This window comes from Lepidochelys kempii, chromosome 3 (genome assembly GCF_965140265.1).
Source record: "Lepidochelys kempii isolate rLepKem1 chromosome 3, rLepKem1.hap2, whole genome shotgun sequence".
In the NCBI taxonomy this organism is placed as follows: Eukaryota; Metazoa; Chordata; order Testudines; family Cheloniidae; genus Lepidochelys; species Lepidochelys kempii.
In genome coordinates, this window is record NC_133258.1 from 15424188 (window position 1) to 15449815 (window position 25628).

The 25628-nt window shown below is 44.1% G+C and overlaps 3 protein-coding genes across 5 annotated transcripts in view; 2 read left to right on the forward strand and 1 right to left on the reverse strand.

Moving 5' to 3' along the window:
- SLC25A27 (solute carrier family 25 member 27) overlaps positions 1-3031 on the forward strand; it is a 28215-nt gene extending 25184 nt beyond the window's left edge. For both annotated transcript variants that reach the window (XM_073335801.1, XM_073335802.1), the window contains exon 9: positions 775-3031. In XM_073335801.1, coding sequence (XP_073191902.1) covers positions 775-846 — 72 coding nt within the window. In that variant the 3' untranslated portion in view covers positions 847-3031. The remainder of the gene's footprint in view (positions 1-774) is intronic.
- A 1939-nt stretch (positions 3032-4970) lies between these two features.
- TDRD6 (tudor domain containing 6) lies at positions 4971-18942 on the forward strand. The gene is made up of 5 exons (XM_073335795.1): positions 4971-11754; positions 12267-12385; positions 13296-13385; positions 14282-14342; positions 18214-18942. Exons 1-5 carry the CDS (start codon positions 4971-4973, stop codon positions 18291-18293), a joined length of 7134 nt encoding a protein of 2377 aa, XP_073191896.1. The 3' UTR covers positions 18294-18942.
- Positions 18943-24707: 5765 nt separating this feature from the next.
- Positions 24708-25628, reverse strand: part of PLA2G7 (phospholipase A2 group VII) — a 30940-nt gene continuing 30019 nt past the window's right edge. For both annotated transcript variants that reach the window (XM_073335799.1, XM_073335800.1), the window contains one exon: positions 24708-25589. In XM_073335799.1, coding sequence (XP_073191900.1) covers positions 25477-25589 — 113 coding nt within the window. In that variant the 3' untranslated portion in view covers positions 24708-25476. The remainder of the gene's footprint in view (positions 25590-25628) is intronic.

The window sequence follows — 25628 nt, forward strand, 5'->3', positions numbered from 1 at the left end:
TTGCAAGGAAAGTCCTGCTCAGCTACTGCATCCCTGGGCTGGACTATGTCCAGTACAGATGGAATCTTCAGAGAATTTAGCAGCCAAACTCTAACAAGTCTCTACTGAGCATGTGCCAACTGAGATTTTTTTCAAAGGTTTATAATTTGGCCAAATTTTGTGTGTTTTTTTATGGGGGAAAAAAGCAAAAGCACACCACTGACACAGACAGGCACCTTGTCAAATTTCAGTTCCTTTCTCCGAAGTATGTTGGTACATAGGCGCCTCGCCTTGACTCCGCCCCTGCCCCCATTCCAACCCCTTCCCCAAAGTCCCCGCCCCAACTCTGCCCCCTCCCTGCCCCTATTCAGACTCCAGCCCCGGAGCACCCATGGAGTCAGCATGTATTGTTGGTATGAGTGTTGCTGATCTAAACAGTTGTAAGAATTTCTTTAACATGGGCAAAACTATGTATTTTCCCCTAATTTTATTTTTGGAAACTGCTGAACAATTGTTGCTGAAATTTTCTGAAAATATTCAGCCTGCAGCGTGGAAAATTTCAGCCCAAAGGGTTACATTTTAGCAAAATAAATTGGAAAGAGGGTCTTATGGGAGAGGTTGGGCAACCTTAACTATAGGCAACATATGACACCCTCCATAAACTTCTTATAATCTAGCTAAGACAAAGACTTTAATATAGTTATGTATTTATCCCTGTTAAACTGGCTAATGAATACTTACTAAAATGTTACCTCTGTTCTTAGTTTGTAATAAATTGTATGGTTACTTTTGCAGGCTCCTTGGTCATTGGTATTCTGGCTTACCTATGAACAAATCAGAAGGATCTGTGGAGTTAGTTCTTTTTAAGATCTTGAAAGCATATACTAATAATCACATAACAAATAAAACAGAGTTGGAAATCCAGCAGATCATCAATAAAACACTCCATCCCTAAGGAAACTGGTTATTTTAGGAGACTGGCAATAGTCTCTCACCTTTACGTCATCACTTCAAATTCAGTCTGGTTGATAGTGATTTAATATTACCTTCTGATTGCCACTTGACAGATTACAGTACAGTAAAACCTGCCAAGAGTGACCACTCATGGGAGTTAGCAAAAGTGGTCTCTTGTAAGAGATGGCCACTCTTCAAAGGTTTGCACACGGGAGAGCGTTGGCTGCTGGCCCAGTGCCCCGCTTGGCCATTCTCACCAGCAACAGTGCAGAAGTAAGGGTGGCATGGTATGGTACACTAGATCCCTACTGATAGGCAAAAATCAGTTTCTCCTACAGGTTTGTTTTTATGAATGGGAGTAAGAAAATGTGGTCACTGGTTGCAGATGACAGGTCATCCCTCTTTACAGTTTCTTCGCAGTTAAATTATAGGGGGAAAACTTTCTGTGTCCTCTACAAGTAGTTGCTTGTGACAGGGTGGTCTCTCTTCGGAGGTGGTTGCTAAAGCAGTATATAGAATTGGTGGTCTCAATGGCATAACTGTCTATGACAAAAAGCACAACTCCACCTGGCAATAAGTGTCAGCCATGCTGGAAGATTCAGGAAAGGCAAAACAACTTACTAAGCAAGTACACTAAATTACCTTTTTAATCCTAGAGAGAGGGCTCCTGTAGCTAAGGATGAGACTTGATTGAGCTCTAGATACTTCTATAGAATGTACGTTTTTAATCGTGCATTATACATGTTCTGTGGATAAATAAAAGACTCAAGTGTAAATTTTGCAGCCTTTCATTAGAATTAGACAAACACACAGATGTACACAATAAAGGAAAATACATCTCCTGTAGCTACCTCTTCATTAGAGGTGTGTCATTTTTTAGCAAACCAAGCATTAAGTACTAGGTGCTGTAATAAGTTAATACAGTAGATTCAGCTGTGAAGACTTGGCCGCAGATAAGTTTGATATAACACGTGAAAGGAATTGATAGGTTCAACTTATTTCTCAATGGATGTATACCCTCTTCACACCACCACTACCTGTTTGAATCATAGAATATCAGGGTTGAAAGGGACCTCAGGAGGTTATCTAGTCCAACCCCCTGCTCAAAGCAGGACCAATCGCCAACTAAATCATCTCACATGATGTTTGGACACACTACTGTGCTACTGGTGAAATTCACCAGTACAGAGGGAATCATAATGATTAGAGACTGAAGATCTTTTGGACAGGTGTCTTTTGAGAATCCCAGTGGTACATTAGCAGGTCAGCACTAATTTGTACCAGCAGAGGTTTGTGTAAAAACATGTATAGTACCTGCCCTCAGTTTGCCTAGATCTTACTGGATTCTCTTTCATAACCACAAAATATTTTCAACCTACAAATGGTTAAATGATGTTATGAATATTTTGAGTATCTTAATCAGGGTGGATGGAAACTGAACAACATCCTGCAATGGGAGGATCAAAACTGTAGCCTGTCTAACCAGACACCCTCCAAATGCTGTCTGGATTTCAGAGGAGGGGGAGGATACGACCAGCTGACACTAGCCAGCATTTGGATAGTGTGCTGGAACACAAAGTCCAATCCTGCTCTGAAAAATTGCTCTGTAAAAATGTAAAGTCCCATGTTCATGTCTCAGTGTCTTTGATGTCAAATGTTTTCTGTTCATAAGCAGAATTTTTTTTTCTAACTGTCCTGAAAACTCAACCTGAGTTCCTTATTTCTCACACATCATCACAATCAATAATAAATCTGTGGGCAAAATTCTGCCCTCACCTTCAGTGGCCCTGCAAGTCTGACCACCCAAGTAGATGTAACTGTGGATACACATAGGTAGTTATCTCTTCAGATGCTATTTTAATGATCACTTTTCAGTGTATTACAGCATTTTGATGAAAGACACTGTTTGGCTCTTACTAAAGTTATACCTAGGCAAGAAATATTTAAGGAAGAAACATAGTGCTTAATAAAGTTTAATATTGATGGCAGGAATCTGGCATGCTTTATGTTTACAAATGAATTAAAATATAAGTATTAAAAGATGTGCCAAATTAAGTGCCAAATATACTGATGTACAGTAATAAACACCCATGCCGCAAAGTTCAAACGTAGGTGCCCAAAGTTAGACACTCAAATCCAGTAGACATCTGAATAAATTGTCTGATGTTCAGCAATGTAAAGTGACTATAATTCTTATTGACTTCGGTGGGAAACTAAGCATCTCTGAAAATCAGGCCACTCTTATTTAGGTGCTTTGTTTTAAACACCTATGTTTGATTTTTTTTTTTTTTGGTGTACATTTATATGTAAGGCTACGATTTTTTCACAGAGGTTATGGAAGTCATGGAATCTGTGACTTCCAATGACCTTCAGTGACCTCCACGACTACAGCCTGTGGCAGCCAGGAGCAGCAGGGTCTCCCTGCCTGCAGGGAGATGCAGGCAGCAGGGGGCCTACCCAGAACTCTGGGTTGCTGCGGGCAGCGGGGGTATCCCAGAGCTCCTGGGTGGCAGGGGGATCCTCGAGCTCTAAGCCCCGACAGGATATTTTTAGTAAAAGTCATGGACAGGTCATGGGCTTCCATGAATTTTTCTTTATTGCCCATGACTTTTACTAAAAATATTTGTGACAAAATCTTAACCTTGTTTACACATATTACTTGGTCAACATTGTCAATTATGTAGTATATCACATTTCTTGAAACACTACATTTTAAAATGTGTTTAGACCTGCTGGCCTCATTTCTGAGCTGCATTCCCTCTCTATGCCACAGGAATGCAGATAGATCATCCTAACTAGAATTCCCCAGGCTAAGGATGACTCCCTGGAGAACACAGGAGTGGTGTAATACCTTTATACTCATTTGCCCCAGTTCAGCCCTGCTGCAGGGGTATATCAGGGGCAGCTCTGGGGTACACACAGTTCTGTGCATTGGCTATTCTGGGACGGTGCAGTGGCCCACAGACAGATGTGGGAAGCTGTTTAAGTTACAGCTGTCCCCATCCTGCTAATTTGCAAAATTACTTTATGACACCTAATGGCTAATATTAGGAGCTTATTGTCCTGTGGTTTAGGGGAGCTGGGCTTAGCACCCAGCCCTCGGTTTGTGTGCCTTAGAGAAATTTTACATGCTAACCATGTGCTCCAGCTAGTAGAGGTGTAACACAGATTGCATCCACACCGAAACATGCTCCCAACTGTGCACTGCCATCACAACCACTGTTTGAACTGAGCAGCTGGGTGCGGCCCACAGACAATTCCCAGCATGCAGCACTTAACCCTGAGCCCAAACTGCAACTTACAGAGACAGGTCCCAGCATAAAATGCTTCACCCTGAGCAATATGTAGTGACAGGTCCCAGCATCCAACACTTCACCTTGACCTCAAGGAGTCTGTACTCAAGTCCCATAGCTTAATGCTTCACCCTGAGCCTGAGCTGCCTGAGACAGCTCCCAGCATGCAATGCTTGGTCCTCAGCCCACCTAGCCTGTAAAGGCAGCTCCCTCCCAGCATGCAATGCTCTCCCCTGATGTCAAGCAGCATGTAAACAAGTCCCGGCATGCTATGCTTCACTCTAGACCAGATGCCAGCCCCTAATGGCTTGCCTCGAGCCCCAGTAGCCTGGAGACACCGCTCAGGCCTCCGCCCGCCTATCCCGCACCAAGGGCCTGAGGGGTACTGCTGACCCTCACCCGCTCCCTTCCCCTCTGACGGTAAGGGCCGCCCAGCCCGTTCTTACCCCCCTCCTCCTGGGCAAAACAGACTGGACCAATGCGACCTCCCTCCTGACACAGACTTCATTCGTTTAACGGACGTTCTTTCCAGGGAGGCCCACGGACCACCCAACGGCGGCGGGAAGGGTCACGTGAGGAAGAAGAGCCTATAACAGTGGAGCGTAGCGGGCCGGCCTCGTGCCGGACAGTTGGGGGGGGGGGGTGGTCACGTGCCTCTCTACCTGCGGAACGGCCGCTAGCTCACTTCCCAGGGCGCTGTCGGTCGGTCGGTCGGTCGCTCTGAGGGGGCGGCCGCGCTGGGGGATGTGCTCCGTGCAGGGGATCCCCAGTCCCGGCACCACCGTCAGCCTGAGGGTCTCCTTCGTGGACGTCCACCCGGAGGTGCCGCTGGTGCGGCTGTGGGGCCTGCTGGGCGAGCGCCGGGAGGAGTATGCCCGCCTGCACCAGGACATCCAGGCTAAGGCCGGTCCGCGCCTGGTCGGCGCCCCGGGAGCCATCTGGCCGGCGGCGGGGGCCGGGCTGTGCCCGGGGGATCTGTGCCTGGTGGAACTGGGGGATCATTGGCACCGCTGCCGGGTCGTGAGCCGCCAGGGCCAGCACTGCCGAGTCTTCCTGCTGGACGAGGGTCGCACGGTGACGACCGGCGCCTACTACCTGGCTCGGGGCGGGGACGAATTCTTCCACCTGCCCTCCGAGGTGCTGGGCTGCGTGCTGGCCGACCTGGTGCCGCCGGGAGCCGGGGCGGGCGGGGCGGGCGGCGGGGAGCAGCCGGCCGCCAGCTGGACGGCGGGCGCCCTGGAGTTCCTCGGCTACCTGCAAGCCAAGCAGGTGTCGGGGCTGGTGCGAGAGGTGCTGATGCCGCAGCGCCTGGTCCTGCTCGAGCTGCCTTGGCTGCTGGCCCAGATGCACCATTTGGGCCTGGCCAAGCAGGTCACTCCCAGCTGCTTCCGCGCCCTGCTCAAGCGCTGCCTGGCGGCGCCCCGCCTGCTCGGCCAGCCCAAGCCGGAGCCCCCTGGCCCTACTTCAGCTACGCAGTACCCTGTGGCTACCGCTCCCCAGCCGGGCCCGGACGCCCTGGATTTCTTCTACCCACGACTTCAGCTGGGGGTGACTGAGCCGGTGCTGGTGACCCAGATCTCCGACCCGCACCGCGTCTATTGCCAGCTGCAGAGCCTGTCCCAGGAGATCCAGCGCCTCTCGGACTCCTTGCACCAGATGTACGAGACGGCGGTCAGGTGGGAGCAGGATCCGCTACCCAAGCCGGGCTCTCCTTGCGCCGCACGCGGCGTAGACGGCCGCTGGTACCGCGCGCTGTTGCTGGAGATCTTCCCCGGGGAGCAGAGTCGGTTGGTGGCCCAGGTGATCTGTGTGGACTACGGCAGGAAGGAATTTGTCACCGGGGCTAACCTGCGCCGCCTGCCCGTGGAGTGTTTCCGCATGCCGGTAGTGACTTACCCGTGCGCCCTGCAGGGTATCTCGGACGGGGGCTGCGGCTGGTCCCGCTCCCAGCTCAGCGGGCTCAAGGCGCTGCTGCTGGGCAAGGCGGTGAGCGCCCGCATCGAAGCCTACAGCCCCTTCGAGCACCTCTACTACGTGAACCTGTACGGGGAGAAGGGCCTCAACCTGAACTGCCTCTATGGGGTGCAAACCCGCTGTCTGGCCCACAGCCTGCTGCAGGGCGGCCAGGGAGCGCAGGAGCAGCCGAAAGAGGAGGACACCGACCCTCCTAAGGAGCCGGGGCCGCCGCCGCCAGACAGACTCCTTGCAACTGCGGCTCAGAGGGACCCGGCCGCTGCCCACCTACCAGGCGTGCGGCTGAAGGTGGGAGTGTTTTACGATGCCCAGGTGTCCTTCGTCCGAGACCCCTCTGAGTTCTGGCTGCGGCTGAAGGAGCACCTGCTGCCTTTCAGCCAGCTGATGCGGAGCATGAGCGACTTCTACTCCCCAGCCCAGAAGCTGGACGGCATCGTCCTGGAGCCCCAGCCGAGATCCCTGTGCTGCGCCAAGTGGAAGGAGAACGCCTACTATCGGGCCATTATCACAAGGGTGCTGCGGAATGGGGTGGAAGTGCACCTGGTAGATAGAGGCAACAGGGAGATCTTGGACTGGTATAAGGTGAAGGAGCTGCTGCCTCAATTCAGGGAGCTGCCTGCTGTAGCTCTGAAGTGCTGTTTGGCAGATGTTTCTCCCCTGGGAGAGGCATGGAGTAAAGAGTCTGTGGCTCACTTTAAAAGGACAGTGCAGAGCAAAGAGCTGGTGATCCAGGTGTTGGCTACGCAGGGTGACAAGCATGTGATTGAAGTTCTTGACCAGTCTCAAACGGGGGAGAAAAATATAAGCAAAATCTTGTCCCAAGGAGGCTATGCAAAATTCCAGGGGGCTGAGATTCCAGAGGCTCTTCAGAAGTTATCTGCTCAGTCTCTGGGGCAGGATCCCAAAGAACGTGCTGGCGAGGGGGAGCTAGTGAGTTCAACAGCCAGGAGGAGTGGAATGCGATCCAAAACAATAAGAGACAACATAGTGCTGAATCCCTCTGTGCCTTTGACTGTCAAAGACCAGCCTACTGCAGAAACTTGCCATTTATCAAGTGACTCTGCTCCTGATGAAAAAAAAGTTAAGGGAAACCTAAATCTGCCCTCCTCTCTTACACAGTACTACTTGGAAATAAAACCAGGATCTCCTTATGAAGGTCAGCTGGAAGTTGGTAGTACAGTTCAGGTGGTAATATCCTATGTTGAAAGTCCTGGCTACTTTTGGTGTCAGTTGAGTAGCAACAACCAAGAACTTAAGACACTAATGGCTGAAATTCAAGATTATTGCAAGACTTCAACACAGCCACATCACTGGGCAAGTCCAGTGTGTTTAGCAAAGTATTCAGAGGATGAAAAATGGTACAGAGCTTTGATTATTAGTGGAGAGTATTCTACAGAACAGGTAGAAGTGATATATGTTGACTATGGGAACAAGGAGCTGGTTTCTGTAAAGAATCTCTGCTCAATTAATGCAAATTTTCTGAAATTAAAGGCTCAGGCTTTCAGATGCAGCCTTTACAATTTAATCCAACCAAATGGTCAGGATCCTTTTATTTGGGATGAAAAAGCAATCCTAGCTTTTCAGGAGTTTGTTGATGAGACAGCAGATCATTTGGAACTGAAGTGTACAATATTTGCTCTAGCTGCCATAAACAATAAAGAGCTGTTTAATGTTGTGGACTTAATTACGCCTTTTCAGAGTGTGTGCCATTTTTTAACCGAGAAAGGGTTGGCCAGACCTGTACCACCTCAAAAACCTCTGGCATCCTCTGTTCAGCTACACTCTTATTATTATTCTACACATGACATCAAAATTGGAAGTGAAGAAGAGATTTATGTAACACATGTTGACAATCCATGGAAATTTTACTGCCAACTTGCCAGAAGCGCAAATGTTCTAGAACAGCTCACAAATAACATTGGTCGACTAAGCAAAGTAATGCACAGTTTAAAAATGTCACAAAACCCTGGAAACCTGTATCTTGCAAGGTACACTGACAATCACTTGTACAGAGGAGTAGTTTTGAAAACCAAGCCTAATAAGGAAGTCTTCTTTGTAGACTTTGGGAATATACAGGTGGTAAAGAAAGAAGACTTGATTCCTATACCCAGCGATGCATACGATATCTTGCTTTTGCCAATGCAAGCCATAAAATGTTCACTATCTGATATCTCTAATATACCAAAAGAAGCTACCACATGGTTTGAAACCGCTGTCTTGGATAAGCCTTTAAAGATGGTAGTGGTAGCAAAAGAATCTGATGGAAAGCTGATAGTTGAACTGTATGATGGCAATATTCAAATTAATGCAAAAATGAAAGAGGGTTTAAGCTTACCAAGAAATAGAGAGTCTAACAAATATGTAGGAAATGAAACTCTACATTCTAAAAACATAAATGCTAAAGAAGAGAGGAATGAAAACATGAAGTTATCAGCAACATACATGAGAAAGTCTGAGAATAGAACTTGGAGATCTGAAATCCAAGGAGAGGAGCGCAATACCAAAACCAATTTTGTATGTAAGGATGTAAAACACTTCGAACCTGCTGCAAAAAGAGAGTTGTCAACCAAATTTCTAGGATCTGTGGAAAGATTTAACACTAACAAAGATTTTCCCTCAACAAGTACTCCCTTAGTGGGTAAAAAAGTAGGTGAAAATAAATCTTTACCCTTTATAAAGAAAGAGAGAAAGTCTGATATTGTTAAACCTGATACTCTTAAAACTAGAAATCAAGGAGAAAATAGTACACTCTTTCCGCTTAAAAGCATATGTGACTTGCCTCCAAGGAACTTAGTGCCTGGTCTGAAAACTTTAGTATACATTTCTCATGTAAATAACCCTTCAGATTTTTATATCCAATTAGCAAGTGATGAGCCTCAACTTAACAATATTTCAGAAGGATTAAACAATAAAACAGGAACAGATAGTCTCAGTCAACAACAGTTGCAAGTAGGAGACTTAATTTGTGCAGTTTTTTCAGAAGACGGCTTGTGGTATCGAGCTGTAGTAAAACAGAAACTATCTGATGAACAGATCAGTGTACAATATATAGATTATGGCAACACTTCAGTAGTTAATGTTTGTGAAACAAATAGACTGCTTGAAAAATATTCATCAATTCCAATGATGAGTATTCATTCCTCGCTGGCTGGAGTTCAGTCTAAACAGCTTACAAATTGGACACACGAAGCAGTGAGTTATTTTTCAGAAAGAACAAGTGAAGTTCAAATAAACTGTGAATTTGTAGAGAAACTCAAAGACAGATGGGAAATTGTTCTCTATGATGAGCAAGGTATGATAGCAGTAGATTTGATTAATGAAACCTTTGCAACGAGAGAAGAATCTCAGTCAACAGAAGCACCTGACAGGAGAGAGAGTGGTGCTGATGTGGCAAATCAGTGTGAACCTCTGCCTTCTGATGAGAAAAATAAAGCTTCTAGTATAACGGACACTAAATCATTCTTCTGGAAGACTCCAGAGGTAGCTCAGATTGTAGAAACCTATGTCACTGTTGTAAAGGGTCCAGAATACTTTTGGTGTCAGATGGCTGATCCAGAAAATATAAACTACTTAAAAAAAAAACTACAGGAAACTGGAGAACTTGAAATAAGCAGTGTGGATGACTTCAGATCTAGTATTAGAAGTGGTGATATTTGCATAGCAAAGTATAGTGAAGATGGAAAACTTTACAGAGCAAAAGTTAGCAGCATAAAAGGTAACAACCTAACTGTGAGACATGTGGATTATGGATCTGAGGAACTTGTTGGCAGAGAGATGATTAGACAAATTCCTGATCAATTGCTTACAATACCTATGCAAGCATTTCCATGCTGTCTGTCTGGATTTAATTCCCCAGAGAGTTCATGGAGTAATGAAGCAAAAGACAAGTTTTATGACATGACTGCAGAATATTTACTAGAGGTCACAATAATGGAAATACAAAAGGATAGATCTTCTGAAATTCCCTTATCTGTTGTTAAACTGGAATGTAATGGAAAAAACATTAATGAGGAGATGAAATGTTTTTGGAAGCATAACACTGATACGACTTTGGCAAACATTCAGAACACGTTCAGTGAAAAGAATGAGGGTCCAGGGACAGATAATACAGATGCTGTTTGCCTTGAAAAAGCTGCGGCTTCTACTGGAGATGCTGAGCAAGAAAATAGTGCTCTGCAGGATGCTTTACTCTGTGCAGAACCATTCCACCTGACAGACAATGGATGTCTAAATACTGCAGAAATTGAAGAAAAAGTGAGTCTCAAAACTGCTGATGAGCATCAGACCAATTTTGAAATACTTAATAAAGTAGAGAATCCTTTATTGGAAAAAGAGAGCGATAGCAAAACAAAGGTATATGCAGAACCAAAAACATCTGAATCACAGCTTCTTGCCAATAGTGGAGCAAAGGACTTAGTTCTTGAGCCATTTGAAGCACAGTTCTTGGAGGATGACGAACTCAAAGCAGAGATGTTAGAATTATCACTTAGAGTACAATCTTTCCTGGGTGAAGAAAGAAAGGAGCTGTTGGAACTTCCATCAGCTGAGGTGCAGCCTTCCCTGGGTGAGAATGAGAAGCTGTTGGAAATGGAGCAGTTACAAACGCACTCCTCACTTGACGAACTGAAAAAGCTCTTACTGGAGCTAGAGTCACTTGAAGGGCTAGAGTCACTCGAAGGGCACCCTTTCTTGGGTGGCAAAACAAAAGAAGAGGTGCTGGAAGTGGAGTCACTAAAAATGCAGACTTCCTTGACTGATGAAACAAAGGAAAAATTGTCAGAAGTGGAATCACTCCAAATACAGCTTTTGGATGATGAAACGGGGGAGCTAATGAAACTGAAATCCCTTGAAGTGTCACCTTCATTTAGTAATAGAGAGAATTGGTTGGAAATGGAGTCGTCACTTGAAATACAGCCTGAATGTGGTGATGAAAGAGGGAAACTATTTGAACTGATACCATGTGAGGTACAGATTTCCTTGGGTGAAGAAACAAAGGAGAGTGTGGATTGGGACTTGGACTTGCTTGAAGTTCATCAAATGAAAGCTGTACCAACTGAGTTGGAAGTGGAGTCTTCCCTAGTAAAGACTTTACTTCGTAATGGAGCCAGGAAGGAGCTGGAACCAGAGACGCACAAAGTACAATCTTTGCTTGGTGCTGAAAGAAAAGAGGAATTGGAACTGGTGCCATCTGAGGTGCAGGCTTCTCTTGGTGATGAAACAAGGAAGGACCTGTTAGAGTTGGAATCATCTCTTTTAGAGCTTTCTGCAGATAAGTTTTCATTCCCCAAAACTGACTTTAAAAAGCAAATGTCTACTTGCCCTGTAGAGCTTTGTGATGTAGGACAAGCTGACAGCAGAGGTGAAAAATGTAAGAAATGGCTAACTTTGCAAGAGAAGAGTTGTGCAGAACCGATGAAACCAGACTTGCATGAAGTGTTCAGAGAGTATAAAAATACTCTTGTGAGTGGAGAGTCCTTGAGGCATAAGCCCTCCGATGAAGAAGAAATTGAAATAAGAGGAAAGCAGGATGTAACTTTAGCTGGTCATGATGCAGGTATATACCTTAATTATTTTAAAGATAGACTCAAACTGTACAGCACAGTAACATTTTGTTTTAAAAAATCAACAGTTGCAAATGCAAAATTTAGCTTAAATGTTTATAAAATATTTGACTGGGGTGTGTTTTGGAGAAGAAATTAATTCTAATGTTAAGATTAGACGTGGGGAGGGGATGGGGAAATGAGGTCTGTGAGGTAAGATACATAAAAAGTGCTATAGTTTAAAGGAATAATATATGAACAGAGTGTTATGTGGTCTATGAGACACTCTTGATTTAGATCTATTCCACCCTTAAAACCTCTTGAATTCCTGGGTTTTAGTAATGAGTTAGCACTGCAAAATCTCCTGTAAAATGTGTCCATTACTAACTCTAACAAATAAGAGTAGTTTCTTACCTGCAAATAGAGACTGAAAAGGCAGCAGGCAGAGGCAGTTAAATACACTGACAGTTTTTAATCAAGTCTAAAACTGTTACAGCAAATTTTGGTGACATTTCAAATCTTGTAGAGCAAAGTGAGCATGCCTGTAATCTAGAGGGGTTTGCTGTTGGCTCCAAATGTATGGTGTGGACATGTCTGAAGTGGTGTGAGGCTCGGATTTTGGAGATATCTGATGAAGGCACCAGGGTAAGTAGGACTTCAGAGCTCTCTCCATGTGTAGAAAAGATTCCATGTACATTAGAAATGCTTTGGTTGCTCCACGTGCATCCCACGTTCTCCAGACTCTCAGATTACTAGAGAGGTTACAGAGATTAAAATAGTTACAGTAGAACCTTAGCGTTACAAACGCCAGAGTTGTGAACTAATCAGTCAACCACACACCTCGTTTGGAACCGGAAGTACGCAATCAGGCAGCAGCAGAGACCACCACCCCACCCTACCCCCCACAAAAAAAGGCAGCAAATACAGTGCAGTAGTGGCTTAAATGCAAACTACTAAAAAAAAGAAAGGGAAAGCAGCATTTTTCTTCTGCATAGTACAGCTTCAAAGCCGTATTAAGTCAATGTTCAGCTGTAAACTTTTGAAAGAACAACCCTAACGTTTTGTTCAGAGATATGAACATTTCAGAGTTACAAACGATCTCCATTCTCAGAGTGTTTGTAATTCTGAGGTTCCACTGTAGTTAGTGTTGCTTGCTGCTTTTGGATTTCTAGAATACATAGTTACAGTTGCCTCTTATATTGGTAAATAGAGTTACTCAATGGAAATTCACTTGGTAAGTAGATGCCAGGAGGTGCCAATGTAAAGGTTTTCAAGAACTCTTCCTATTAAATCTCTGTTTCCTAGTCTGATTTTTGAATGGTTTTGAAGAGTAGCTGCAGACATCTGTTTATACACCTTAGACGAATAAATGTCTGAACCAGAAACTGAACACTATATACTCTTTTCTCCCTTCTTGCATTTTACAGGAATTGTATACTTAGTGTTTTACATGATATGCCAGTTGTGGACTTTTTTTCCATTAACATGTTGTGTTGTGTATTCTGTATAAACTGGTAGTGCCTACTAGACTAAGGTTAATGTTTTATCTATATAGGTTTTGAATCTCTCTAATGGCAATGAGGAGATAGTGAATCCTGAGAATGTTTGGAATGGTATTCCTGAAGTGACTAAGAGTCCATCTGAGGTACAGTGTTATAGCTCTTGGTAAATATTTGGGGAAACCTAATGGAGATAAAATATCCAGTATCTGGAATTTTGAGTTGTAATCTTTGTGTGATCATGAGGGATAACACCAACACCAACCCACCCAACCTTTATCTGGAAAATCTTGATGTTTATCAAAACTTTACCAAACTGCCTGATACACTGTAGCTTCTAAGTGACCCCTGTGGCCCTCCTTTTTTAAAACCTGAAGAGTGGAGTATAACTGGCTAGCCCTCAGCCAGTTACTTGGATAAGGAATATTATTATTTTGGGTTGTGTGAAACCCAGTTCCAGAAAACGGGTGATATTGAAAGTGAGTAAACACAGTGTTAAGCAGAAGAAATATCAGGAAGTGCAGAAAGCTGCTTATTGCTGTCAGACTTGACAGTTCTGAATAATGCTATTGGGGCATCAGTTCTGACAATATAGTGCTAACAAAGAGCTTAAAGAAACATTGCATAAGGAACAATGAAATATTTCATAACTATTTAGTAGTAGAAATGATCTTAAAGGGGTCTTGCATTTGTATTTTGCTTTGTGGACAGTGCTGTTATGGCAACACATACATCCAGGAACCTAATATTAAATTATGCCAGAGTCATTTGTCACAGATGCTGATTATTATGAAGAAGGGAGTGGAATCAATTTTCAGCTTCTTCATTCCTGCGACAGAAGCCTGGCTTGAAGAAATAAGATGGACACAAAGCCAGTTCTAGTGCTTGAGATAGGAAAATAATTCTCCTACTGATCATGAGTGAATACCTGAGTGTTAATGTAAAAACCAGTCTACTTTTAAATCAGATGCAAATACAAAAAGTTTTTTAGCAGTTGTGTTTTTGTCCCTTTCAGCAAAACCTGTTTTTGTTTCTGTTTTAGGCAGAGTTCCATGTGACAGATAACTTGCACTCCTTATCAGCGGAAGGCTCAGTGTTGAAAGGTAGTACTTAAATTTTATTTTCTAAACTCCTGCCATATGAAAAGTTCATTGTTAGTTGGATGTTAAGTACCTGTCTTATGCTTCAAAAGGCTAAAAGCATGATATTCTAGTATATTTTAAACAGAACTTCCAGCTGTGAAATGTGGTTGGACTAACTGGTCACTGTAGAATAATTTTCTGGGTTTTTCACTAGCAGGTACAGCACAGCCAGTAACAGTGCAAGACTCCCCATATTGCCATGTCTGGAAGGACTATCCCTAAGGGGAAATAATAGTTCTGTTTTCATGCCTGGTCAAATCATTGGCCTTTCGGTTGAGGCTTATCTCTTGGGTACTTTTCCACCTGGAGAATTGAACCATGATAACAAGTCGGGTCTTGTAGGCTCCCAAATCTTTGTAAAGTGGTAGTGACTGTCACATGAAAGTCTTTGTATCCATTACTGATCACCTGAGGCATGTGGTCTCTCTGTAGCTCTTCCTTTATTTTTGTTCTTTCTTACAAAAAAAGTACAAGAAACCTTATGTCATTCTGTTTTTTTTCTCTGAGATGATCGGGTTTAACTTGCCAACCTGTAGACTGATACTAGGAATAAAAAGCTTAGCTGGTGATACTTTCTTCCTGACTTTTTACAGTGCCTGAAAAGCTATTAGCTAATCTGCTTTTCTCATTTGAGTCAAAGGTGTATAGACCTTCCTACTACTAGCACCGGTTTACTTAAGTTTGTCTGGTGTATTGCCAGGATTGTGGGGTTTTTTTTTTTAATTTTTTTAATTTTTTCAGTAATGTAAGGTATCCTTGTTACAGAAGTTAGGAAATTGGCTTTTAAAGATATGGACAAGTAAATTCTCTCCTGAGTCTTTTTGTTTGAAAGGTCACGTTGACAATTTATATGATAGACGGGAATGGTAGCACTGCCTATTATTATGATTGCCCAACACTTCCCATTATAAGACCATGTTTTCAGTTACTCCTAACTCTGCCAAACTTGGGCAAAGAAACTGAGACTGGGACAAAAACAAGCATGGGGAAGAGAGAGGGCTGGGACAAGGACTTGCTGGAGGGGACTGGGCAGAAGGGGTGAAGTATGGGGGTGGCATAGGCAGAAGAGTCTGTGACTACTAGAGCACACTCCCCTCCAGAGCCTGGAATGGAACCCAAGATTCGTGAGACTGACTCACTCTCACTGCAGTCAATAAATATTTGTGAAACACTCTGGCAAAGCATGTGTTTCATTGCCCTTTAGTGCTGGCAACCTACTACGGCAATCAGGAATTCCACTAGTTCAAGTGACTGAGATCTGTGGTGGATCAAAAGGAGATTAAAAGGTTCCACCACTGCTTATTGACACCTAGATGGATCACATGCCATATGAAGGAATTTCTAGTTTTTTTTCATTTGTTTTTTCTGAAAACCCAAGAAATTACACACAAAACTACATTGAAAAAATTGAGGCTGCAATGTCAAGCCCTCAAAAGTGAGGAAATGCCATGATTAAGGTGCAACCTTAATTTGGCCCCCTGCTGCATATACATTCTGATGGTCTTTAATTACATGATCACATTATTTTTTCCACAGGTCCTTTGCCTCATTCAGTGTACAGGGTGGTCTTGCTCTGGGGATGAATTAGGATTGTGTGGTAAAGGAGACGGTTGTCTGTAAGGTCCTGCATTATTTGTTGCAGAAGTTGAAAGGTGTGTAGTGAATGAGGCAGTGCATTGCAGAAAGAGAAAGTGGGTCCGGTGATTCAGGGAAGTGAATGCTACCCTGAAGAACCGGATTCTATCCTTGCCTGTGCCACAGAGTTCCTGTGTGATGCTGGGGTTACACTGGGGTGTTCTTAAACCAAACTTTCCACAGGCAGTCGCTAATTGTGTTCCTCATTTTCTGGATGCCCAAATTGTGGGCATGGTTTCTGATGTGTTGAGCTTTCACATCTTACTGAAATAAATGGGAGCTGTGCTGTGAACTTGTAGAGTGCTATATAATGCTAAGTACTCTGAAAAATCAGATCCTAGGTGTCTCAGGGCACCCAAAACTAGCTGATACCTTTGACCTTATTCTCTGTCTCAACTCGCCAGATGTAAAATGGGGATATTACCCCACCTTCCCAAGAGTGCCATATTGGAATTAATAATCCTGTCTTCAGAGCAGGGTATGAATAGTGTGCATTATATAGGGTGCGGAATGAGGATAAAATAAGATATTGAATATCTGATCATTGAGCACCATCCATCTTGTGCATAGAATGAAGCAGGGGTCCTGTGGAAACAATAGCATGTGATCATGTAATTAGACCGTTGGAATGCATGTGCACAAGGAGTGCACAGGTAACCGTCATGCTGGCATTTCCTAACTCTTGAGCATTTGACTTTTTAACTGTAATGTTCTATTAACAGTTTTTCTGTGCTTACAAAAAATTTATATGCGTGCATATGAGAGAGCAAGCGAGCTCTAATCAGAATATCTTAAAATCAAGTGTGTATAAGTCTGCAAATGGTGGCCGGTTCCCTTTCACTCAGTCCTGTTAATGACTGTTTTTTAACTTTAAAAAACCTTCAGATACAAACTCATCTATCCACAGAATGTCACAGTATCTGAATGTCTGATACAAACTGTACATGTTAATAGAATCAACATTTTATTGATAAAACACCATAGAGTCCTGGACTTTAAGGTCCGAAGGGACCATTATGATCGTCTAGTTTGACCTCCTGCACAACACAGGCCACAGAATCTCACCCACCCACTCCTGTAATAAACCCCTAACCTATGTCTGAGCTACTGAAGTTGTCAAATCATGGTTTAAAGACTTCAAGGTGCAGAGAATCGTCCAGCAAGTGACCCGTGCCCCACGCTGCAGAGGAAGGTGAGAAACCTTCAGGGCCTCTGCCAATCTGCCCTGGAGGAAAATTCCTTCCCAACCCCTAATATGATGATCAGCTAAATCCTGAGCATGTGGGAAAGACTCACCAGCCAGACACCCAGGAAAGAATTCTCTGTAGTAATTCAGATCCCACCCCATCTAACATCCCTTCACAGGCCATTGGGCATATTTACCGCTAATAGTCAAAGATCAATTAATTGCCAAAATTAGGCTATGCCCTCATACCATTCCCTCCATAAACTTATCAAGTTTAGTCTTGAAACCAGTTATGTCTTTTGTCCCCACTACTCCCCTTGAAAGGCTGTTCCAGAACTTCACTCCTCTGATGGTTAGAAACCTTCGTCTAATTTCAAGTCTAAACTTCCTGATGGCCAGTTTATATCCATTTGTTCTTGTGTCCACATTGGTACTGACCTTAAATAATTCCTCTCCCTCTCTGGTACTTATCCCTCTGATATATTTATAGAGAGCAATTATATCTCCTCTCAGCCTTCTCTTGGTTAGGCTAAACAAGCCAAGCTCTTTGAGGCTCCTTTCATAAGACAGGTTTTCCATTCCTTGGATCATCCTAGTAGCCCTTCTCTGTACCTGTTCCAGTTTGAATTCATCTATCTTAAACTACGTTTTTAAATATCTACTATGACTATTATGTTTGACCCCTGCAGGTGGAATGGGTTATCTCTTAAACTGAACAATACAACACAAAACTCGAGACAGTCTTGTAAACATTTCACCTTTGACTAAAGTTCCAGCTGCCTTAGTTAATAGTTAATCATTGTACACAATGGTCTTTCAACTGTGTAATCTTTGGGGTAAACTTAGTACAGGACCATGAAGTAGACAAAGTTGGTCTGAAATTGTACTACAATCTTTCAGACTATCAAAAAACATACAGGTCACGCTCTTTAATGACTGTTACTGCATAAGTATATTTTTGGATCTTCATGGTCCTATTCTTACCTCTGTCTTTCTCTCCTCTTTTCCTAGAAAAAAAGGCCAGCTGTGGCACAGATGTAATGGTTGATCCATATATGTTGTCCAGCAGTCCTGAAAATGCCACCGAGTAAGGCTTCTAGTTCACTAGTGTCATGTGTTGGAGAAGCAAAGTCTTATGAACATGTACTTCCCCGAGATATCTGAATTCTACAGTGTAGAAGTATTTTGAGCATGGTTTTCATACAGCTGTGCAAGTAATATCTAACTCGTATGTCATATTTCTGTAATGTGTTACACAAGTGTGAAGTGCTAACAAAATGCCTACATGGAATCTACAGATGTTTTGATAGTTCCAGCATGTAGTTTCTTAAAATTGTGCTGCCTTCATTTAAGTGAGAATTTGGGCAGCTCTTGACCAGTGGAGTTTCAGCTATTGAATGTTTTAGTCTGTTGTACCAATAGTTGTAATAACTAGATTGATGTTAAACTTTTTTGCATATGTAGATTGCTTAAGTCCTATATTTCTACTGGAACTATACTTGATTTAAGTTTGGGTTTGCTTAAATGAAGGTTACTCAGATGTATACAAACGACTGTACATTATGCAACACTGCTTTCTGATGAGCGCTGAGATTTCTTTGCTAGAATAGCTCTCCTAAAAAAAATGTGAGGATATTTTGCACCAGTTACTTTGAATGTTTTGTCCTCCTTTATGGTAAACAATATATACTTCAGTGTGAACTCTGCATTTATACTACTATACTAACAATAGAACAAGATGGAATAAAGCTGATGCTGGTGCATTGTTATCTGGTCTTGATCTTTTTGATTTCTCCACTACTTTCTTTAGTGTATAAGGAATACTTCCTTCATCTATAATTAATTGACTACAATCTGTTGGATGAACACCCTTTTTAAAAACAGGGCCAATAAGTACAGAGCACCCCAGGAATATTAAACATAAGAGGATAAGAACGGCCATACTGGGTCAGACAAATGGGTCCATCTATACTCCTGGGCCAATGCTGCGCCACTGCGCACATACAGAATTCATGTTCTCTGCAGATTTCTTTGCTTCCCCACAGAAAATGACAAGGAAGCCAGAAGAGTGGTCATGAAACCCTCCCCAGCAGTGTAGGCGTGTCGTTTTGGGCACCTGGAGCAGTTGGTGGAGAGGTAAATCACTGTGGAGAAGGGGCTGGGCAGACCCTGGCCGCTGACTCCTACCCTGTGCTGATCTCAGCTGCTAGTCCTGGCTGGGCTGCGGGGGCCGGGAAAGGACAGAACTTCCTCTTCCCTTACAAGGAGCTGCTGGGGCCAGGTCAGACCCACCCCCAGAACCCTCCCCTGACTGCAGGAAGCTCTGCACTCCCTCTTGCTGCATGCCCCTATCATTCATCCCACCTGCATCCAGACTCCCCATACCTAGAATCCCCACACACAGTCCCCTGCACTCAAACACTCACCATGCTGAGCCTCAGCCCCTGCATCTAGAGCCTTTCTGCACCTGAACCCCCCTCTCCCTCCACCCCCTGCCGAGCCTCACTTCCCACACTGGGACCCCGCCATCAAGGTCCTCCCCCCTGCATCCAGACCCCCACCCCACTGTGCCCAACCAGCTGCACCCGGACCTCCACCACACTAAGCCCCACTCCCCCAGCATCCCCTGTAGAGTCCCTCAACGAGCCCCTGTGCATCCAGATCCCCCACCAAACCACTCACACCCAAATTGCCCCACACAGAACCCTCTCACCCCGCACCTGGATCCCCCCGCACTAAACCCCTCCACACTTGTATCCTGCTGGGCTGAGCCTGCTTGCCCCACACCTGGATCGGGGGCCAGGGTTGAGCATGTGTGAGAGACTGTCCCTCTCACTTACTATCTTGGTGCACCTGGCATGGAGGGACAGGGCCCTGGGGTGTTTGTGGGGCAAGCCTTGGCTCCTGCACTGTCAGTTGGGTCAACCTCATGGCCAAGTCCATGTTGGGGATGGGGGGGAAATGCAGGGTGATCTTCCACCTCTGTGCAGCCAGTGGACTGTGCTCCCCACTGCCATGCTGGAGCCGCCATCTTGTTTATTGACAAATAAAATACGCAGAACTTTAGAATACTGTGCACAGAATTTTTAACTTTTTGGCGCAGAATTCCCTCATATATCTAGCTCAGTATCCTCTTCCAACAGTGGCTGGTGCCATGTGCTGCAGAGGGAGTGAACAGAACAGGGCAATTTGGGTGATTCATCCCCCATTATCCAGTTCCAACATCTGGCACTGTTCTAAACGTTTCCAAACACTGGAAATGTGTATGCAAAAGTACTGACTTGCTTGTTCTCACTTTACAAGTAGGAACAAAACCTTCAAACAGAATTGTAAGCACAGTGAATGAAATAAACTTTTTCTGTTGCATGTGTGGAAATTGCTATGGAACAGAGCAAGTTTCATTAGATATTACCATTTTCTCTTAGAGGCAAAGGACACTGCTATGCTATGAGTAATATGTCAGAATTCTCACAAGGTTGGTAAGATTAAGATTAAAACCTGTTTTGTGCCATAATCAGGTAAGGTAGATTCTCCACAAAGCTGTAGGATTTTTCCATGCAATTGTGATTTAGGAACACAAGTCCCATTGACAGTCAGTGGGACTTGTTCCTTAAATACTATGGAAAATCCCACTTGTCACTTTTTGTTTGTTTGAATCTCTTTGGTAAATCTTTATGCTGTTGGTAACGGGGCTTATTCTACAGTATGTTAGTAAATTCATAAAAATGGGCCTGGAGGGAGGTGGTTTTATTGAAAAAAATACTGTTAAATGTATTTCTAAAACTTCATTGCAGTATCTTACAAATGCTAATTCTGCTGTACGCTGTATATAAACATTAGAATCAAATGAACTATGGTTAAAGGGGGCAACATTTTGCAATGTTTATTCTTAAGATTAGGAGTCTTATTAAACTCTTCTTGAAAGTTGATTTAATTTTGCTCCACCTGTAGACAAAACAAGATCTTAGGACCGTGGCTTTGTCCACCCATCTCTCCATGTTGATAATTACTTATGGAGATCGCTTCTTCTGAAGATCAGAGCTGCACAGCGGCTTCTAAAAGGTCTATCAAGTGCTTTCCCATGCCTACTGTCTCACCTAGACACGGCAAGTAGCAACACTGGTAATAGCATAAGCAGCATAAGGCTGCTAGTGGTGAGAATGCCTAAGGCTATGTCTACACTACCACTTTTGTCTCTCAGGGGTGTGGGGAAAAAAACCCACACCCCTGACAAACATGAGTTTCACCGGCAAAAGTGCTGTGGACAGCGCTATGTCAGCAGGGGAACTTCTGCTCACGCAGCTAATGCTGCTTTGTTGGGGGTAGTTTAATTATGCCGGCAAGAGCGCTCTCCGGCTGGCAAAGAGCGGCTTCACGGGAGACCTCACAGCAGCACAGCTGTAGCGGTACAGCAGTGCTGCTGTAAGGTCCGTAGCGTGGACATAGCCTAAGAGTACTATAGCCACTCCTTGCCACAGCTATGGAAACAAAACTGTCCGATGATGCCTTCTAGGGAAGCTAGAAGGGAAAGGGCAGTGGCTGATCATGCAGATGTTATTGCCACTGTAGTATTCTAAATATATCAACCTAATGGGTACTGACTAGGAAGTATGTGTGTCAATTACTTGTGCCGAATGGAAGGATGGGAGCAAGGGGAAGGTGGCAATGCCATGGGCAGAACTGGGAATAGACCATCTCTAGTAGGGGTAATGTGGCTGGGGAACTCATGTCCATAACACAAATGACCGCTTGGCATTCTTAAAAATGAAATTTTATCACTGCATCAGGGCCAATGGCCTGCCCTAGGTCATAGAATCATAGAATATCAGGGTTGGAAGGGACCCCAGAAGGTCATCTAGTCCAACCCCCTGCTCGAAGCAGGACCAATTCCCAGTTAAATCATCCCAGCCAGGGCTTTGTCAAGCCTGACCTTAAAAACATCTAAGGAAGGAGATTCTACCACCTCCCTAGGTAACGCATTCCAGTGTTTCACCACCCTCTTAGTGAAAAAGTTTTTCCTAATATCCAATCTAAACCTCCCCCACTGCAACTTGAGACCATTGAGAACAGTCTAGAGCCATCCTCTTTGGAACCCCCTTTCAGGTAGTTGAAAGCAGCTATCAAATCCCCCCCTCATTCTTCTCTTCTGCAGGCTAAACAATCCCAGCTCCCTCAGCCTCTCCTCATAACTCATGTGTTCCAGTCCCCTAATCATTTTTGTTGCCCTTCGCTGGACTCTCTCCAATTTATCCACTTCTTGAAGTGTGGGGCCCAAAACTGGACACAGTACTCCAGATGAGGCCTCACCAATGTCGAATAGAGGGGAACGATCACGTCCCTCGATCTGCTCGCTATGCCCCTACTTATACATCCCAAAATGCCATTGGCCTTCTTGGCAACAAGGGCACACTGCTGACTCATATCCAGCTTCTCGTCCACTGTCACCCCTAGGTCCTTTTCCGCAGAACTGCTGCCTAGCCATTCGGTCCCTAGTCTGTAGCTGTGCATTGGGTTCTTCCATCCTAAGTGCAGGACCCTGCACTTATCCTTGTTGAACCTCATCAGATTTCTTTTGGCCCAATCCTCCAATTTGTCTAGGTCCTTCTGTATCCTATCCCTCCCCTCCAGCGTATCTACCACTCCTCCCAGTTTAGTATCATCCGCAAATTTGCTGAGAGTGCAATCCACACCATCCTCCAGATCATTTATGAAGATATTGAACAAAACCGGCCCCAGGACCGACCCTTGGGGCACTCCACTTGATACCGGCTGCCAACTAGACATGGAGCCATTGATCACTACCCGTTGAGCCCGACAATCTAGCCAGCTTTCTACCCACCTTATAGTGCATTCATCCAGCCCATACTTCCTTAACTTGCTGACAAGAATACTGTGGGAGACCGTGTCAAAAGCTTTGCTAAAGTCAAGAAACAATACATCCACTGCTTTCCCTTCATCCACAGAACCAGTAATCTCGTCATAAAAGGTGATTAGATTAGTCAGGCATGACCTTCCCTTGGTGAATCCATGCTGGCTGTTCCTGATCACTTTCCTCTCATGCAAGTGCTTCAGGATTGATTCTTTGAGGACCTGCTCCATGATTTTTCCAGGGACTGAGGTGAGGCTGACTGGCCTGTAGTTCCCAGGATCCTCCTTCTTCCCTTTTTTAAAGATTGGCACTACATTAGCCTTTTTCCAGTCATCTGGGACTTCCCCGGTTCGCCACGAGTTTTCAAAGATAATGGCCAATGGCTCTGCAATCACAGCCGCCAATTCCTTCAGCACTCTCGGATGCAACTCGTCCGGCTCCATGGACTTGTGCACGTTCAGCTTTTCTAAATAGTCCCTAACCACCACTCCACAGGTTCTCCACTGAGGAGGAACAGTACTCTATCTGTGCAGTAGACATGGTCGTAAAGCTCTCTTCCTCTGACTGCTAATGGCTCTATGAAAGGAGTTCAGTTGTCCTTTGCCAGAACAGTGATTCTATGAGGGGGGGAGGTGTTTATTTGTGGGGAGTTAAAAGGGAGAGCTCCTGAGTTCTAACAGACCCAAAATGACCCCTTGTAGGGAAGTAAGCACAATTTTAAGTTGGAGATAATGTAGCTTAGAATGTAGTTTAAAAATAAACGTTTCTATTTCCCTTGTTCAGCAAATTCCAGCTCAAGAGCTTGTTTATTGTTGAAAACATAGATTTGTATTGCAAGGGCACGCACAAGGTCAGAAAACTTCCACTGTCCTGGAACCTGGCTACAGTTTGCTTATGACATGTAAAAAAGCATCCCGAAATGCAATAGTGCATGTCACAGTAGGTTGAGATGGCATTTGTACAAAGCAGGTAAATGTATGTGAAGACAAAAGAATTACTCTTAAAGATGAAGACTACATTGCCTTGAGAGTTCAATTTTCCCTCCCGTATCAGCCTCATCCCCAACTGATGATTACAAAGCAGGCAAAAGCTGGATGGAGAAGGTGCAAAATCCCATTGACTTTTAGGGGACTTGTGCTCCTGTGTCACTTGGGTTGGATTTTCCAAAGCACCTAAGTGCTCCCTGTGCTTTGTAATCTTGACAAGAAATTCTGCTAGTCTTGCATTGTCTGTCATTGAGGGAAAACATTTCAGCTAATTTGTTTGCAGTTTTAGTTTCCTAAAGCATGGCAGGAATGCTTAAGCATGTGCAGTGTGGCTTCTAAAAAACAGAATCAGTTATTAACTACTAAATATACCATATGTGGCACCTACAATCCAAACTGGTTTGAATTTTAGGAGGCAGGACTGTGATTAAAGTCCCTAGATCCCAATCTGTCCTTGCAATTTTGGTTCTGGGTTAAATCCAAAACTAGAAGGAGTCTTCTTTCAGTTTGCAGTTCCCATGGAACTGAAACCTCATAAGAAGAGCCAAACTTCCAGAAGTCTTACAGGAACTCTCCCAAGAACAAGTGCTCTCAAGAGTTTTCAGAGTAGCAACCGTGTTAGTCTGTATCCGCAAAAAGAAACTGAGTACTTGTGGCACCTTAGAGACTAACCAATTTATTTGAGCATAAGCTTTCGAGAGCTACAGCTCACTTCAGCGGATGCACGCAGTGGAAAATACAGTGGGGAGATTTTATATACAGAGAAAACATGAAACAATGGGTGTTACCATACACACTGTATGCTCTCAAGAGGCTTCCAGGGGTGCTGGTGGAAATATTTTGTAAAATCTATCTTCATTTAGGATCAGACTCTTAAGAAACTGAGTCAGGGCTTCCCATTTGATATTCTTGAAGTCAGGCTAACTTAGGTCTAGTAATTTTTTTCCCCCCTCAATACTTATGTAGCACTCTACAGCTGGAGAGCTCAAAGCATCTGATATGCTGGTTAGGTATTGTCTCCATGTTAAAGATGGAGATGCTGAAGAACAGAGAGGATAAACATTTTGCCCAAACTCTTGCCAGAATGAAAGTCACCTGCTGTAAACACTAGGCAACACTGCTTCTTTCCTAATTTAGAGTCAGACATCGATCTAATAACTGATTTAATATTTAATTTGTAGAAAGCAAAAGTTTTACAGTATTTTCAATAACAAGTTTATAGGCTGGTATGAATTTAAACCCCTGCAACTCTTTTATCAGCGTGCAATGAGATTGCCTCACAGTCACCTGTCTTGATAAGTAAGAACAAAAAATACGCTGGAGCTGTGGGAAGTAGCTGGCCAGCCGTACTAGACTTCTAAGTAAGATCTTGTTGAAGACTTAATACCGTGCATACTAAAGCACTGTTTATCAGTTTCTTCATTCTAGTGATTCAGGCTGAGTTGAGGGTAGATCAATGTTGGTTCCGGGAATGACATTATGACCTTCGCCATCCAGGAGAGCGTCCCACTGATCAAAACCTTTCTCCAGACCTGTGAAACATGGAAGCAAAACAAATGTGACCAAAAACA

Bases quoted from the DNA above. Each gene is read 5' to 3' on its own strand.
- TDRD6 (XM_073335795.1), top strand. From the start codon at position 4,971: ATGTGCTCCGTGCAGGGGATCCCCAGTCCCGGCACCACCGTCAGCCTG. The intron at 12,386-13,295 runs GTAAGTAGGACT...TTATCTATATAG, and splicing joins TATCTGATGAAGGCACCAGG to GTTTTGAATCTCTCTAATGG. The intron at 13,386-14,281 runs GTACAGTGTTAT...TTTCTGTTTTAG, and splicing joins TGACTAAGAGTCCATCTGAG to GCAGAGTTCCATGTGACAGA.